Here is a 17992-nt window from a genome sequence, read left to right on the forward strand (position 1 = left end):
TTTTTTTTGAAGATTTATTTATTTTAGAAAGAGAGAGCAAGCAGGGAGGGAAAGGGAGAGAATCTCAAGTGGACTCTCTGCCAAGCACAGAGCCTGATATGGGGCTCTATCTCAGTACCCTGAGATCATGACCTGAGGAGAAATCAAGTCGGCTACCCAACCAACTTAGCCACCCAGGCACACCTAAATTAGCATACTTAAACTTAATAAAAACATATTTTCGTACTTATTTTTGTTATTTTTTTCTCATATACTTTTTCTTTTTTTCTCTTTCACTCATTCTTTGTATTTTCCAATGAATCTTTATTTCCTCCATATAAAACTTAGCCCTTTCAATAAAACCATTGTATGTTGCAATAATATTTGTGTTTTATATCTGCCAACTTATTAAACTTTTAAAGTTTATTTTAGATGTGTTTATATACAGAAAAAGTAATAAAGCTTATAAAAATGAGCACAACATCCAGCCTAAGAAATGCCATATATAATATACACTATATGGTATATGTCACATTATACATATATAATATTATAATATTGTTATACAACATAAGAAATACAATATACGATTGAGGTTACCTGTATATCTCACTCCTATTTCATCCCCTTTCTATTCCTCTGAATTTGCTTTCTTTTTTCCCATGTCTTTCTTTATAGTTTTACTACATTCATATACATATTTAAACAGCATATGTTATTTACTTGCACATTTTTAAACTTAAATAATTAACTTGATATACATTCTTTTGCTTGTTTTTTCAGTCACCATTTTACTCTGGATTTATTGTTCGTTTTCACTTTTCTATTTTTACTAAATATTAGTGGATTATTCATTGAAGTGGTTGTAACAGTTTGTCCTTCTACAAGCAGTCTGTGGGCTTCTCTTGCTCTGTATTTTCACTAATGCTTGGCATTGTCAGACTTCAAATTTTGGATCAGTCTGATGAGTATAAAATGGTATCCCCTCTTGGTTTTAATTTGCATTTTTATAATTATCACTGAAGTTGTTTCTATTCATGTATTTGTTGGCTTATTGAAATCTTTCATCTTTGAATTCCATGTTCATACTTATTATCCATTTCTCTGTCCCCATTTATTTTTAGGAGTTATGTATGTAATGCAGAGATTAAAAATCGCTTTATGCAATAAATATTTGCAAATACTTTACCCCCAGTTTACCTTGTCTTCTCTTCTGGGCTGAGTGGTCTTGACCCAGGCCCAGGTCTGATTAGCACACGGCCTTGAGTTGTTAAGAACTTGTGTCAGAACCTAAAGTGATGCCTACTTTGTGTGCTTGGGTCTGTTCAAAGCAGTGCTTGGGATGAAGAGGGACCCTGGGCCCTCCCCTCCCAGCCCCAGTTTTTAGGCCCCAGTGAAGGGACAGCAGGCCCCAGTTTTGGGGCCTAGTGGATGCTCACGGTACATTCCAACCTGTTTAGTCTCTTCTCTTTTCCACGGTGGCTTGTATTTTACTGGCTGATGTTATATAAAAATATTTGAATTCCTTTCCTTCCCCAACTTTAGAATGATATTCTCTACACCTTTCAGTTGTTTTTTGCATGTAGTATTAGACAGGTATCTAAATTAATTGTTCCTGTTACGGATCATCAGTTTTCCCAGCATCATGTATTGACATTCCTTGTTTAACTGCTGCTCTGTAGGTCATCTTTGTTATATATGGAGTTTCTGTATAGTCATGGGTCTCCTTCTGGGCTCTCTATTCTATTCTAATCTATTATACTCTATTCAATAATCTATTAATACTCTATTGTGTTAAATGACTTAGCTTTTAGTATGTATAGTTACCTGGTCAGGCCTATCTCCCGAACTTATTCTCTATGTTCAAAATTCACATGGCTATTCTCTGCCTTTGATCTCCTATACAAAATTTAGAATCAGCTGAAACATTCGAGAATTAATTTGGGAAGAATTGCTATCTTTATGATATTAATTCTTTCTATCACAGAGTGTAGTGTATCTTTTCATCTCACTTTACATCTCTGACTATGTTGTGGTCAGTGTACATGATCTGTGATATTCTTTTTTCCCAGTAAAATATATATAACAAAAAAATTTACCATTTAATAATTTTTAAGTGTATAGTTCATGACATTAAGTGTATTTACTTGTTGTGCACCCATCACTACTATCTCTCTCCAGAACTTTTTCATCTTTGCAGATTTGAACTCTACCCTTTGCATGATAGCTCTGTTTCCCCCTTTTCTCAGCCCCTGGTAACCACCATCCTGTCTTGATGAATTTAGTTACTCTGTAGGTCATGTAAGTGGAATCACATAGTATTTGTCTTTTGTGACTGGTTTATTTCACTTAGCATAATGCCTTTAAAGTTCATCCATGTTGTTGCACATGTCAGAGTTTGTTTTTAAGGCTGAATAATATTCCATTATAAATATTAATTTTTAAAAGCTTGTTGACATTTGCTTTATTGTAGGGTCAGTTTTGCAATTGTGAACTTATGTCCTTGAAAGAATATATTTTATTGGTTGCATATTTAATATATCTCTAAGCTGGAGAATTGTGTTATTCAAGTCTTCTGTAACCTAAGTCATTTTGTGGAAAGTTTGTCATGACCTCCTTCCATGATGTGAATTTTTCATTTTTTCTTTATAGTTCTACCAATTTATGCTCTTAACATTTTGAGCTGATGTTCCTAGGTTTAAATTTGTTGTTGTTAATTGAACTTTCATATTTTATATGTACCCTTATGTGTTCTCTAATATTTTCCCCCTAAAGTCTGTTTTGTCTGTTTTCAACATGGCTGCACAAGGTTTCTCCTCCTCTTCCTTCTTTCTTTCTTTTTTTGTTAGTATTTTTTATATGTCTTCATAGAACCTTTTAATTTAACCTTGCTCTGCGAAAGAATATAGCCTTTCTGTCTTTTAAATTCAGTTTGACTCTTTCCATCTTTTAACTGGTAAATTGGGTACCTTCACATCAACTGTGTTTAGTAATGTGTAGGGATTTTTTTCTAGCATCTCCTTTTGTGAATTATAGTCGTTCAGCTTTTTCAGTGCTTCATTTTTTTCTCCATCATTTTTTCTCCATTTACTTTAGGTTGATTGCTTCTTGGTTTCGCTTTTTTTTTTTATCAATATGGTGTATTTTCATAAATTTAACTTGTCATTTCTTTTTTTTTAAATTTCACTTAAATTCCATTTAGTTAACAGTGGTGTAATATTAGTTTCAGGTGTACAGTATAGTGTTTCAACACTTCCATACATCACCTGATACTCATCACAACCACTGCACTCCTTAGTCCCTATCATCTATTTTACGCATTCCCCCACCCCCTTCCTTCTGATAACCATCAGTTTGTTTTCTGTAGTTAAGAGTGTAGTTCTTGATTTGCTTCCCTCTCTTTTTTTTCCCTTCACTCATTTATTTTGTTTCTTAAATTGCACATATGAGTGAAATCATATGGTATTTGTCTTTCTCTGACTAATTTCACTTAACATAATACTCTCCTGTTTCATCCACGTTGTTAAAAATGACAAACTTTAATTTTTTATGGCTGAGTAGTATTCTGTTGTATATATATACACACCACAACTTCTTTATCCATTCATTAGTCGATGGACATTTGGGCTGTTTCCATGGTTTGGCTATTGTAGATAATGGTGCTATAAACATTGGGTACATGTATCCTTTTGAATTAGTATTTTTGTATTCTTTGGGCAAATACCTAGTAGTGCGATTGCTGGATTGTGGGGTAGTTCTATTTTTCACTTTTTGAGGAATCTCCATACTGTTTTCCAGAGTGGCTGCACCAGTTTGCATTCCACCAGCAGTGCAGGAGGGTTCCCCTTTCTCTTTTTCAAAAATTTTTGTTTACTTTAAAGTTATGCACATCATTTTTATTTATTTAATAGCTACTTTTAAATTATTAGCATGCATGTTTAGTTTTAAAAGTCTAAAGTTAACCAGTACTTATACACCCATCCTGAATAATAAAAAAACTTTAGATGTAAATTTCCACCAGCCCTTGGCATTTTATAAGATAAGCTCTAGGACTATCTGCAATTCTAATTTTCTGAAAAGAAGACTTCTGAAGTTCAAAACACTGTGAACCAAAAAGAAAATTAAATTTTCTCATAATGCCAAAAAAGAAGGAACATATATTCTTTAAAGAAATGGCTTTGGAAATAGAATTTTAACTTTTTTAAATAATTATTTTCCCATGAACTTTTTTTTTTCCTTTTAGGTCATATCTTTTATTAAACTAATTAAAATACTTCTGATTATTTCAATGGTTATTTCAAATATTAAACACTATAATTTTTTATTTCTGTATTTGCTTTGCTGAAATTGCATAATGATATTGATTAGAGCACATAATTAGCAACCACCCACATGTCTGGAAGCAAGTGTAACCATCCGAAACAAAGTGAAAACACAGAAGCCATAAAATAGGTCCCTGAGCAATGGCAACAAGAAAGCAAAACCAAACCAAACAGAAACATAACCAAAAATCACTGCTATTACAAAAAAATAGAACCTTGAAGTTGCCTCTGCCTAGGGGCTTTATTACCTCATAATCTCCATTAGCAAGCCACCCCCGAATAAATATTTTACTAAAGGAGAACATTGTGCTTGTCATACAGAGAACTTCAAGACCTTTCCTACCCACTTTGAATGCCTAGCCCCATGATTTAGAAACGTCTGTGCCTCAGTACCATTGATATCTTATTAGGCATCAATGAAGAATTTACAAAATAGGTATGTTATAACTCCTTTGTGAAAGTAATTTACAGTTTTTATCAGTGGTGGGAGACAGATGATGTATACAAGCATAGTGGCCTTAGACTTAACTTCATTTTTTTTTAAAGATTTTATTATTTATTTGACAGAGATAGAGACAGCTAGTGAGAGAGGGAACACAAGCAGGGGGAGTGGGAGAGGAAGAAGCAGGCTCATAGCAGAGGAGCCTGATGTGGGGCTTGATCCCCTAACGCCGGGATCACGCCCTGAGCCGAAGGCAGACGCTTAACCTCTGTGCCACCCAGGCGCCCCTAACTTCATTTATATAACGAAAGGTTGACTTACACATCTCAGTAACCTGAAGGAATTTCCTGGAATGACCATCTGGTAAAGTAACAAAAACCAAATCCCCAATTAAATCACCTGAAAAAAGAAAAACTGATGTATGTTTAAGAAACGGACTCAGTGGGACACCTGGGTGGCTCAGCTGGTAGGGCATTTGCTTCAGCTCTGGTCGTGATCCCAGAATCTTGGGATCGAGTCCCGAGTCGGGCTCCCCACTCAATGGGGAGCCTGTTTCTCCCTCTGCCTCTGCCTGCCACTCCCCCTGCTTATGAGCGCTCTCTGTCTCTCTGGCAAATAAATAAATAGCATCTTGAAAGAAAGAGAGAGAGAGGGAGGGAGGGAGGGAGGAAGGAAAAGAAAGAAACGGACTCAATATAGTATGTTTAAAAGAGATTTTAATCAAAAATGCTTTATTGAAGTGAGAGAGTATTATTCACTTAATGGGCGTTTTTCACTGGGGTTCAGTAGATGAAAGTTTAACTTGGGTGTCCATCTAATTTTTATTAACAGGTTTTGTCCTCTTCAACATTTTGTTTTCCTGACAATGCAGCAGAGAAACATGTACTTTTATACTTACTTAGAACTAGGAAAACAACCATGGACAAAATTATCTCTCATTAAAATTGTTAATAGAAATAAAAGCTTTAGTGAAATCCTTCAGTCCATTCCAGTTACAGCAGAAAAATACTACCTCAGTTTTCAGCATCAAGGAGGAAGTTTTTTTATTGCCGAGGAGTAATATCCATCTGAAATAAAAGTGGCTTACCATTTTGTGATACATTCATGTCAAATATGCAGCATAATAATGTGTCTCTTACTGGATTGTCAAGATTCCCCCTACACGTTAAAAGCCATACTTCATTTGTAAAAGTGTATGATGTAGTCAGCTCTTTCGAAAGTGAATAAACTTTTGTCTCTTCTTTAGTCCTTTTCGGTAGAGGTTCAAAAATATTTAACCTATGTCTGCTCTTATGTCTAAGTTTCAACTGTTTATTTTTAAAAACATTTACCATTTTTCTTAATTAAAGTGTTAATATGGGTGGTACATGGAAAGTTTGGGAACCTTATAAAAGTACAAAGGAAAAATAATCCTGAAATCGTTCATTTCCTTCATTATCTCTTGGCTCCAACAGTAAATGATTTCAGGGTATTGTCCTTTGATAATTTTTTTGTCTGGTCTCTATTTTCTTATATTTTTCACTTGTCATTCCTCAGAGGAGTTTTTCTATGTCATGATTGCTTATAACATACTTTCTTGTTTTATCTTATCCTTATAGTGAGATCTTAAGGAGGACGATGTTTCTCCTTGCTACTTATTTACTCAGCCTATATTTATTAACACCTGCTATATGTGAAACACTGCATGGAAATATATGAATCAATGGACAAAGCTCTTATCCTTTTGGAACTTACCAACTAGAATCAAGTGCTTGAATATGGGTGTCAACCCACAAGATCGGGAGCCATGCTTAATTCACTTCCGTGTTTTTACAACCCAGCATGGGATCTCTTTTCTTCTGCATCTGCAATAGATATTGGGTGGACACTTAATGTGGTGTATAAATAACTATTATTGAACAAGTGGTTATTTGTCTCTTACCTATATGGCCATATTCCTAATATTAGAGATTGGATAAGTAGGATTCTGCCTACTTGATTGTGAAGTTCTGTGTTTAGATGTAGCATTTGTTTCTTGCTTATGACTTAACAAACTATTACTCCATTATCTCAGAGGGTTCCTGTGAAGCTCAAGTAAGCAATAAATATGCTTTATTTAAAAAGAAGGAAGGCGGTGGTGTTATTTACCTGGAGCTCTTATAGCATTGATTTATACATTAAGAGATAAAACATTCAGTAACCCCAGTCATCTAAAACATGGTTATTTTATTATTGGCCTTTAATTTCCAAATATGTTACATATTTTTAATGCACAAATAATTATTTAGCTTCAAGAAAGTTTAAGAAAAAGATATACAATGCAACAGGAAATAAGTGTATGGATGAGTTAGATTCAGTCCCCAGTTCAAAAAGCTTTCAACATTATACATGGAAAGATAATTTTTCTCTCACACATACAACTTATCTAGAGCCTTTCCCCACTCTTTACCTGGCTAATTCAACTTATCCTTTACATCTCAAATTAAACATCACATTCTTAGATGGAAGTTCCTTCAATCTTTATTATCAGATTTTTCTTTACATTTTTTCATGGCACTCTGCATTTATCTTATACAGCACTCATTATATTTATAATTGCATTATACTTAGAAATATTTAGTATGAGCTCAGTAAGTGGTATTGCATGTAGTAACTAATATGTAAAAAAGATGATGGCAGGGAAAAGGAGGGAGAAAAAGTGTGATGGGAATGTAATGGAAAGGAAGGCATTTAATATAGGAGTTTACAAAGGTTCTATGGAAAATTTCAGGTTTTCCTTAGAGGATGTGTATAATTGCTGAATGTGCAGCTTCATAGACACATCTAGAGGAATGATACAGAAAAGATAGATTGGTGGAACACAAATGATCAAGGCCATAGTATCTATAGACAGAGTAGACACTGTGCCTAGAACACATGATAGTTTAAAGGGTCCACAGAATGTTTTAAATTTTAATTTTTTGATCAAAAGAAATGTTATAGTAATATATAATAATCCAATGGATGCCAATGTAAGCATAGAATGTAATTTTTAATACATATATATATATATATTTTTTTTTTATGTAGGAAGGGACCCAAAAAAAAGGCAATAGTGCCTTGGACTCATGATAATCAGAATGTAGCCCTGGGGACAACATTTGTTAGACAGTAGCTAGATTTGGCTAGAACCTAGAAAAGGAATGGAAGACTTAATGTTGAGAATGCAGGTTGGCCTTAGGTCAAAGAGAGTCCAGATGTCAGGCTGGGGAAGTTCTTTAAACTTTGGTTTCTTTCAGAGACTTTTGTGTCAACTTCTTGCTTACAGAGGGCTTTTGGAAGAAAATTCTTGCAGAAGGAATAGGATGGATTGTCTTAGAAATAGGGCAATCAATCAAGGGCCTTTTGCATTAGGTTAGATGAGGGTTAAAGAGAGTACAGTAGGAAGAGATAGAAGGGATGGAGATTACAGACATTCAGGTATATATTTACCCATGCATTTTAGATCATATGCAGAAAAGCCCCTTTTCCTCATAGAAAATTCCCTGTCATAATTATAAATTCGTATTCCCTCTGAATATAAATTACATGAGAGAAGGAACTATATCAATGTTACTGTTGTATCCTCAAGGCATTGAAGATGGAGACACTCAAGAAAACAGGAGAGTTAGCCTCCTGTCAAAGTGTTAAAACTATTATAACTAGAACTAGATCCTGACCAACCCATCCTTATCATCAAAGCCAGTGTTCAATCCCTGAGCATATGACAAATGTCTTCCAATTGATTGATGGTTCAGTTAGAACAAAACAGCAGTAACAACATATACATTAACTGTAACTTATCTTAAAGTTAATTTTAAATGATTATTTTCTGAAAATTGAGTAGTCTTAGCCTATGGTCTATAACTAAATATATATTCATAATCATAACTCACCCATATATGTGCAGCATTAACTCATATACAGAGGAAGTTGTAATGACATAAAACCATGTAGTATGCATTGAATACAGTTGTGTTGCATGTAGACTTGTTAGCATTCTAAGTGGGTAATTTGTACACTTAGGATGTAACAAGCCTTGTGCTAGACAGAAATACAAGTATCACATATAATGGCATATGCTGGGTGCTAGCAGCTGGGTTAGGTTAGTAGCAGGAAGGATAAGACAAATCCTCACTAAGGAGAAGTGATGTTTGTCTCAAGCCTTGAAAGAGTAAATGCTAGCCAGGTAGATCAAAGCAGAAAGGCATGTAAAATTTTAAAATTAGAGAAAATTACTCTTAAAAATACTTTTATTAATTTTTTGGAAAATTCGTTTCTTTGTGGCATATGATAATCATCTTTTTATCACTGTTCAGCTGTTTTCAATGTTTGTTCAGAATATGGAAAAGGAAGGAAGCATAAAACGCAGCATGAGGTTATGAATTCCGTGATTTTGAAGAAGAGGGAAGATATTCACTGTGTAATATTGATAGGTAAATTAGCTGCCTGTCTATATTTTAGAGATTGTCTTTTTTGGAAACGGAAGAATAGACTAAATGAATTTTCAGGAACTTCCAAACTCTGGCTTTTTGATTTGATAACTTAAGTATGAAGAATGTTAACATTGTTAAATCACTGAGATTATATTTAATGCTCTTTAAAAAAACTAAACATTTTTATAGTATTGAGATTATACCATTCAACCTATGAAAAATTCATTGTTCTGTACGATAATATGAAAACTGAAAGGTATGAAAACATAGCCATTTAATTGGTAATTTTTAGGCTCCTATAAATTTTATTACCAGTATTACTGAATAAATTCAAGATAGAATTTTCGGTATTGAGCCTTATCGGCAATTTGAAAGCAGCTGAATTGTTCTCCTACTTTGTGTTGCAAAAATTCCAGAGCTATATTCCAGACGTTGTTATCAAGATAGGAAATGAATCTAAGTCGATGTTCCTCTTGAGGTTAAAGGTCTGTTTCTTTGAATCAGTTCAAATTGACAGCCCTCCTGCCATCACCTCCTCCTTAGCCAGGCAGACAGGCCCTGGCAGTCAGTGTGAAAACATCTGTTGAATGAATTTATTGACTAGATCTTGTTTTTTCTCTCTCTTTCTCTATTTTTTTTTTCTTTTTCCTTCACACTGTTTATTATGTCTCTGACCTGATGAACTTAATTTGTTTACACGTCGTTCTCAGTGTCTCCCTCAATGCTTGTCTCATGTTTCTTTCTACTGTGCTCTTTTCTTGGCAGCAGCCCTTCTTGGAGCCCCAGCACACACGTGCGCTCTCAGTGCACCAAACTCAGCTGGCTGTGGTTGGCATGGATGGATTAGAGAAACATCGTCTTGTCTCCAGGACTCATTCCTCCCCTGCTGCCTCCATTTTACCTCATCCAGCAATGGACTGCCCCCTCCAGCCTGGCTCTGCAACTGGTAGGAATCCCTAAAGACTTTCCCTAATAGGCAGGCTAAATGCACCGTTCTTGTAGGATTAAGCGATTTAAATGCTCTGAATAACTCCAAGAGCAGAACGCTCTATTTTAACCCAGTGCAACCCAAATTTTATGAGGTTATATTGGCCACAAGACAAACAGCACATCTGATAAATCTTGGGCTTAGTATTAATAGCCTCATAAATTGTTATCATTCAAGGGCCTGGAAAACACATCAACAGGTGCATAGGTCCCTTTTGGAAACAAAATCCCTACAACATTCTTTAGCAGTGTTCTTCAGTCTCTTCCTCCTAGTAGTCGTGGCCACTAGGAAATTTATGATGTTCAGCTTCATTTGATTCTAAAGAGTGCCTCTCTCCCAGCTTGTTTTTTACCTTGTTTTGTTTGTTTCATTGTTTTCTTCTGACCTGCTGTACAGATGACTCCTGGGAGACAGTGGCGCCAAGTCAAACTTTGTTTAATGCTGCATACATTAGTTCCATTTCTATTTATTATGGCACCTCTGGGTGGGCTATTTGACCAACCTCTTCCTTTGCCTACAGCTGTGTTTGATATTTTAGAACCTGGCTACAGAGGAGAACAAAGCAGGTAATTCCAAGGCCAGAGGAAGGTCAAATCTGGAACATACACAGAAAAGGGGTGCTATTCACTCTCCAAAGGAACTGTGCTGTAAATATCCATGTGGATAAATAATCCTTTCTGTCTTCACTAGAATGGGGTCCAGAAGATATCCGTGCTCTCAAACTTGGGGCTGATCAAATGAAAGATATTATAGCCTAAGGGGCTCATAACTTGGATGCAGCAAGGGGAGTATTCATGTGCACCTTCTCTCAAAGGCTCTCACAGGTTATCTGATTTATTTTTGAATCAATTTTCAGGATTCAGAGTTTGTTTTTGTGGCTTTGGTGACCTCATGCAACCCTTTGTGCTTGGAAAAGTTAAAACACTTTTTCTAAAATCACATTCCCAAGCCTTGATATCATCTTATTTAAAAATCAATGAACAGAATAGCCAAGTTATTTAACTTTGACAGACATCTTAAATAAGTATGCAAAGGAACTACTTTTTTATAAGGTGTTACACCACGAGCCAACGCTCCATCCTAGGAGCTCCAGGCTGGGTGTATTTGCATATATTTCTTGCACCACATTAGCCACTGCCTTGGATCCCTCTATTTCTCAGAGCATAGCAGACCTGCCCTGGTATCCCAGACAACCCAGGACTGCAGTCTAGTGTCAGCGGAAGCTGCTTGGATCAGCCATGCCTGGTTCTCTCCTCCGTCTTCAGGAGCGTTTGCTCAAAACCAGATATGTGATGTAGAGGAATACTGTTGGCAGCTCTTCAGATCAGTAGCCTTCAAGAATTACATTCTACTAAGTTCTTTTTCCTGAAAGTTTTTTTTTTTTATTTAGCCATAAGCTTTCAGAGAACACAGAACAATAATCATCCTGTCATAATGGCAGTTCCACTCACTCAAAATTATTTCCTTAATTTTAAAGTGAACTTAATTATAAAAGTTTCATGGTGCTGTTCCATGTATGTTGCTGTCTACTATTGAGATCCTATTGGTTGAGTTTCTTTTCTTGGTTAAGAGAGATGACCCTTTCCTGGCATGCTTTGGTTTCCTCTGCTTTTAGATGTTCCTTCAATATGAATAAGGCAAATTCCTTGAATATTAGAATGATACTACAGGTTTAGGAAAACAGTGTTGCCAGATGGACAGGGTTGGTAGCGCATAGAAGAATCCAGGTGAAAGAGTAGACTGTAACCCTATTAACATAAGCATGACAAACAACCTAATCATTCAAACCAAATACTGGGTCATTTCAAATTGTTAGTTTCTTTCTTATAATGTCAGCATCCTAGTATTTGTCAGAGTTTGTATTCCGAACACAAGTAGGGAAATGAAGTTGAGATTATTTTCATACATAATGGACATGATAGGGCACATTTCTTGCCTAGTGATTAAATAAACATATTTTTAAAAAAACAGGATTTTAGGGGCCCTTGGGTGGCTCATTGGTTAAGTGTATTTGTCTGACTCTTGATATCTGCTCTGGTCATGATCTCAGGGTTATGAGATCGAGTTCCCCCTCAGGCTCATGGAATCTGCTTAAGATTCTCTCTCTCCCTCTCCCTCTGCCCCCTCCCCTGCTCATGCACATGTGTGTGATTGTTCTCTCTCTTAAAAAAAAAAAATGCACAGGATTTTAGTGTTTCTAATGTCTTGATTTCAGAGGTGAACTAGTAAGACTTTCATTTGTAGTATGTTTGAAAAGAAGTATCTTTAAGCATTAAATTCCTTTCTTTTGATTTTTTAACATCTATTTGTTGTAGGTCCTTTTAAAAAATCAAAAGTGACATTCAGGTATGTTCCTTGGAAATATTTAGGTTTTTTTCCCAAAGAAAGTTATACGATCTCACCCACTCAATAGTTGTTCTACTAAAAAGTAAGGAGGAGAAAACAAATACATTGTAAAGGTGATTTGCTTACACTTGTCCTGTAAGAGCTGTACTTTTTGCCATAACTTAAAAAGTTATTTAGTAGTTAACTCACATACTTTTCAAGGCACACCTTTTCAAACTCGCACATTCCATGTGGATTCTCAGCAGCCAGATAGAGCAGCCACAGCACCCCCTTTTGGAAAAGAACAAATCAGTGTTCCCAGGGGAAAATGTTATCTGAATTCAGTCAGTTGTTGAAAGATGAAGTCTTCAGTCTGTTTCCTGTGAGGACTTGAATGGACCAAGAAATGGACTAATATGTAGCCACTACCTGGTGGCCCTACAGAATGCCTGGTAATGAAGAGCATATGATCATGATGCTGCTAGTGACAGTGAAGATTGTATTGTACAGCCGGGTTGCCACATATTCTTTTAAAGCGATTTTATGTTATACTGTAATGAGTAACAATACTTATTTTTTATGATATTCAATTTAAGAAGTGGAGTTGTTGTTCGTTTAAAGCCAAGGCATATTGTTATGTGACTTCTGGTGATTAAGGAAAAGGCAGTGTATTTTGTTTTCTTTACCATAACCATCTTTTCTGCTCAACTCTTGCTAACAGAGATGAGGCTTGGCCATGACTCAGAACAGGGCACTGACAGTATATGACAGAGTTATACCGGATGGGATTCACTGAAACAAAAAAAAAAAAAAAAAAAAAAAAGGGAAAAAAAATTTTTTTNACCATCTTTTCTGCTCAACTCTTGCTAACAGAGATGAGGCTTGGCCATGACTCAGAACAGGGCACTGACAGTATATGACAGAGTTATACCGGATGGGATTCACTGAAACAAAAAAAAAAAAAAAAAAAAAAAAGGGCAAATGAATTTGATTGGCTTTATCTTTCCTATCACCCAGTACAATTTAAGATCTTTTATCATCCAGCGCTAGGCTGTTCTACATAATCTGTGAGAAATTCTTTCTTTGTAATATTATCTTTTTAGTCAGTGTCTAGTGTGAATAGGATCATAGTACTCAAACTAAACCAACATCGTGGAAGCCATTAAAAATAATTTAGTTAAAAGAATTTTTAAATTGATGTTTAGTGGGTAAAACGGCATGATGGAAAGTGAAATGCATTTGAAAATTTCAGTATGAGAATAGCAACACTGGCCTGCCTCCCTTCCTCCCTTCCTCCCTTCCTTCCTCCCTTCCTTCCTATGGAAGATGTTTTCTCCAGTCAGGCTAACTCCAATTAATCCTTCACGTTTTTGTTTATATGTTATTTCCTTCAGGAAGCCTTGCTTGGTCAGCTAAGTCCAAATTAAATCTATTCTGATCCCTCCTAACAAACTGGATTTTTCCTCAAATGTTGTAATTATTTATTTCAGGCATTGTGTTCCAGTGGGCTTTCCATGAGGAAAGAGACCATGTTTTTCTGTTTTCTCTATCCCCAGTACTTAGGTACATGGCTAGCCCCTGGGAAGTGCTTAGTGTATATATTTACTATGTAATAAATGAGTAAATCAACAAACAAATGAACAACTCAATGAAATGAAAGTAGAAAGACATGAATTACCGGAATTACACAAAATCATTGGTTAAGTGAAATTTTGGGGTAGCATATTTTTATTAACTAGAGAAAAAGAACACATGTTTATTGAAGGCAATTTGATAAATCTAGAAAACTTTATTCTATCCATTATTCTATCACTCAGAGGTAACCATAAGTAAAATATGGATTTATTTTCAGTATGTTTTCCTCTTTCTATGTGGCTCTCTTTAACAGAATAAAGAAAAGTTATATGTATGTTTGTGTTCATATTTGTGTGCATGTGTGTATTTGTAAGTATATGTGTATGTGTGTAATTGTGTGTTTGCGTGTGTGTGTGTATTTTAAGACCTCTCAGAGCAACTTCTTTTACCACCTCTATCAGAATGGAGAGATTAATTTCTTTTGGGAAGATAATCAGTTCTGAAATTACCATCTTCAATATATATGCTTAAAATTTCTTCTGAAAAACTTTTTGAAAAATTGCCCATCTAAATCTCACTGAAGATGGTAAAAATAGCTATCTTGTTTATTTAGGTGATTAATTGAACTTGATCACATATATTAAATATCATAACATATATCATAGCATATATATTTATAAGTATATATATGTAACATACATATTTATGTATATTTATATTTTTTATTTTTTTGGCTTTTTTATGCCTCACACTGTCATTCTATTACCTTCACACATACTTGGACACACACTTATTTTATTTTGGTTCCTATAGTAAATCATATTCAATGATCTAACTAATAGGAATGATGTTCCCTTCACAGTTTCTGTATCATATTCTCATAGTCCCTGTGTTTTGCTTGTTTGTGTTTGTTTTTTGTTTGTTTGTTTGTTTGTTTTTGCTCACTCATTCTTGAACGTAGAGAAATCTTTCTGGATATTTGCCAGCAAATGTAGTGAATTCTGTTTGACTTCACTTTTTCCCAACTTTCATGCTGGTTGAATCTCCTCTTTGGCTATGTTGTTGAATGGCAATACTAGTCCAATTCCTAGGTTTCAACAGACTATCTCATATAGTATTGAAGGCCTAAGGTGGGATTTCTTCTGTCCGTTTCCTTGTTAGCTGTCTGATACTCTGATAAGATTTACATAAAAAATTATGTGTCTTAGAAATTCTTTTTATCGGGGCGCCTGGGTGCCTCAGTCGTTAAGCGTCTGCCTTAGGCTCAGGGCGTGATCCCGACGTTCTGGGATCTAACCCCACATCAGGCTCCTCCACTGGGAGCCTACTTCTTCCTCTCCCACTCCGCCTGCTTGTCTCTCTCTCACTGGCTCTCTCTCTCACTGGCTGTCTCTGTGTCAAATAAATAAATAAAATCTTAAAAAAAAGAAATTCTTTTTATCTACTTAGAGACATAGTTTAACAAATTTTAAACATTCACTTTTGGATATTTCATTTGTTTGCTGGGCAGATCAAGTTTCACAATTAATAATTACACTGTTGATTTAAGTGTACCTCGGTCATACTCAACCACTAGGAACATGCCATCATTGGGGTGCTCACAGTTTGACAGGGATCCTTTGATCACAGTGATGAAGGTAGAAAGGCCCCTCAGGAAACCTATGCTGATATTGGAGGATTGGTCAACCAAATCCAGGAAATTCAGGAAACTGTGGAGCTTCCTCTCAGTCATCCTGAATATTATGAAGAGATGGGTATAAATCCCCCAAAGGGAGTCATTTTCTATGATCCACCTGGCACAGGTAAAACCTTATTAGCCAAAGCAGTAGCAAACCAAACCTCAGCCACTTTCTTGAAAGTGGTTGGCTCTGAACTTACTCAGGAGTACCTAGGTGATACCTAGGTACCCATTCGGGAATTGTTTCCAGTTGCTGAAGAACATGCACCATCCATCATGTTTATTGATGAAAGGAGATGCCACTGGAAAAAAAGGTATGACTCAAATTCCAATGATGAGAGAGGAATTCAACTAACAGTGTTGGAACTGTTGAACCAGTTGTATGGATGTGATTCAAGGGGTGACATGAAAGTTATCATGGCCACAAACCAAATAGAAATTTGGATCCAGCACTTATCACACCAGGCTGCATTGACAGAAAGATCAAGTTCCTCCTGCCCAATGAAAAGACTGTGAAGTGTATCTTTCAGATCCACACAAGTAGGATGACACCGGCTGATGATGTAACCCTGGATGACTTGATCATGGCTAAAGGTGACCTGTCTGGTGTTAACATCAAGGCAATCTGTATAGAAACTGGTCTGATGGCCTTGAGAGAACATAGAATGAAAGTAATAAATGAAGACTTTAAAAAATCTAAAGAAAATGTTCTTTTTAAAAAACAAGGAGTCACCCCTAAGAGGCTCTATCTCTAGTAGACCACGCCTGTGTTCCTTTTTGAGTGTGATGTGCAGGTTGCCCACTGGGGTGCCTTCATTTGTTGGTCACATGAAATGCTTTCTCCCCAATTAAGTGTGCTCTTTCTTAAAAAAAAAGAAACAAAAATTGCTGGCACCCGGATCATAATGAACATTCAATGACTGTTTATTACATTTACATCTTTCAGGAAAGATATCATACTATCTATATGTATCATGCTAAATTTCTGTCCTTTGGCCCTGCGAGATATTTAATAAATGTTGTTGAGCAGTTACCTTGAGAAGGTGTAAACCCTCAGGCATTTCCCAGAAAAGCAATATGAAGTTGAATGTTAAGAACTAGGAATCAGGATTAGGAGTTCTAGGGTTAAAGATTCTAGACTCAGCTTAACCCCTAGACCGAAGTAGACTCAACCTAACAGTGTGATATGAGACTAGGTATAAAGCTGAGGACAAGAATGGTGTCTGTGGCTAGATAATGACCTAATTACATGTAATGATTAAGTAAAGGGAAAGATACACAGTAGGTGCTTCAAATACTTATTTAATAAAGCTGAAAGCCAGAGAAAGTACAGAGTCCAAGCATATCTAGAAAATGTAGCAAAATTTTTTTTGATGGAAAATAAACTTCTAGGCTTTAAAATACAGGTAAAGACTTTATGATAAGACTCCTTTGTGTATTTTCCCAAATTCTAATTTTAACTCTTGTCCCATTGATCAAGAGATTAATCCATTGGCTTATGTTGCAAATGGTAACCAGTAGGGCAGAAAGGGTCAAAGAAAAGTAGAATTCCATATGAATCCCAAAGAGAAGAGCAGGCTTATTTCTCACCCTATAAGTCTTTGTTTCTGAAAAAAAAGAGAGGAAAGGAATGGAGATGAAGGATGAGGTTAAAATCTCACCTTGTACACTACCTGTTAACACCTCATTGCTACGTCCTTAAGATGAGTAAGTGGAGGTTTAGAGTTCCAGACTATTTATTTCCCCTTAAATTCAGATGTCTTTCCAAGAGTTCCTAGACTTTGTATTATAATCTCCAGATACTTGGCAATAACTTCCAGCTACCGTAACCTGTTTTATAATATTTTTTGCAGTGGTTTATGGACAAAATGTTGTTAAAAGAGGAACAATACTATGGAGCTAAAGTTAGATATGTCAAGAGATGAAATAGTGAAAAAAATTAACCAACTTGATGAAAATCTCTAGTCTTAAAAAAACATGTTTTCACAATGAGAGAGATGCTGTATTTTTTGTGTCTGTTATCATTAATATATCTTTTATGTGGTAAGAAATTGTAGTTGAAAATACGTGAAAAATCCAACAAGGAGATATAACAATTATAAATATTTGTGCACCCAACATGAGAGTACCCAAATACATAAAACAAACATAGAGGAAGTAATCAATAGTAATACTATAATAGTAAGGGGCTTTAACACCCCACTTACATAGATGGACAGATCATCCAAACAGAAAATCAACAAGGAAACA

General features: G+C 35.6%; 1 protein-coding gene and 2 pseudogenes across 32 annotated transcripts in view; all 3 read left to right on the forward strand.

Moving 5' to 3' along the window:
• Positions 1-9985, forward strand: part of LOC109489020 — a 53781-nt pseudogene extending 43796 nt beyond the window's left edge.
• The window catches only part of HDAC9 (histone deacetylase 9), a 974909-nt gene that overhangs the window by 604916 nt on the left and 352001 nt on the right, over positions 1-17992 (forward strand). For 28 of the 32 annotated variants that reach the window (XR_004627984.1, XR_004627978.1, XM_034668867.1 and 25 more), the window contains one exon: positions 9942-10122. Coding sequence is in view for 30 of the 32 variants with exons in the window: in XM_034668867.1 (XP_034524758.1) it covers positions 9942-10122 (181 nt within the window). In the remaining 2 variants the exon portion in view is untranslated. The remainder of the gene's footprint in view (positions 1-9941; positions 10123-17992) is intronic. The other 4 variants (XM_034668900.1, XM_034668853.1, XM_034668890.1 and 1 more) reach the window with 1 other exon arrangement.
• LOC105235922 lies at positions 13711-16499 on the forward strand (annotated as a pseudogene).

This window comes from Ailuropoda melanoleuca, chromosome 1, assembly GCF_002007445.2.
Source record: "Ailuropoda melanoleuca isolate Jingjing chromosome 1, ASM200744v2, whole genome shotgun sequence".
Classification (NCBI taxonomy): domain Eukaryota; kingdom Metazoa; phylum Chordata; class Mammalia; order Carnivora; family Ursidae; genus Ailuropoda; species Ailuropoda melanoleuca.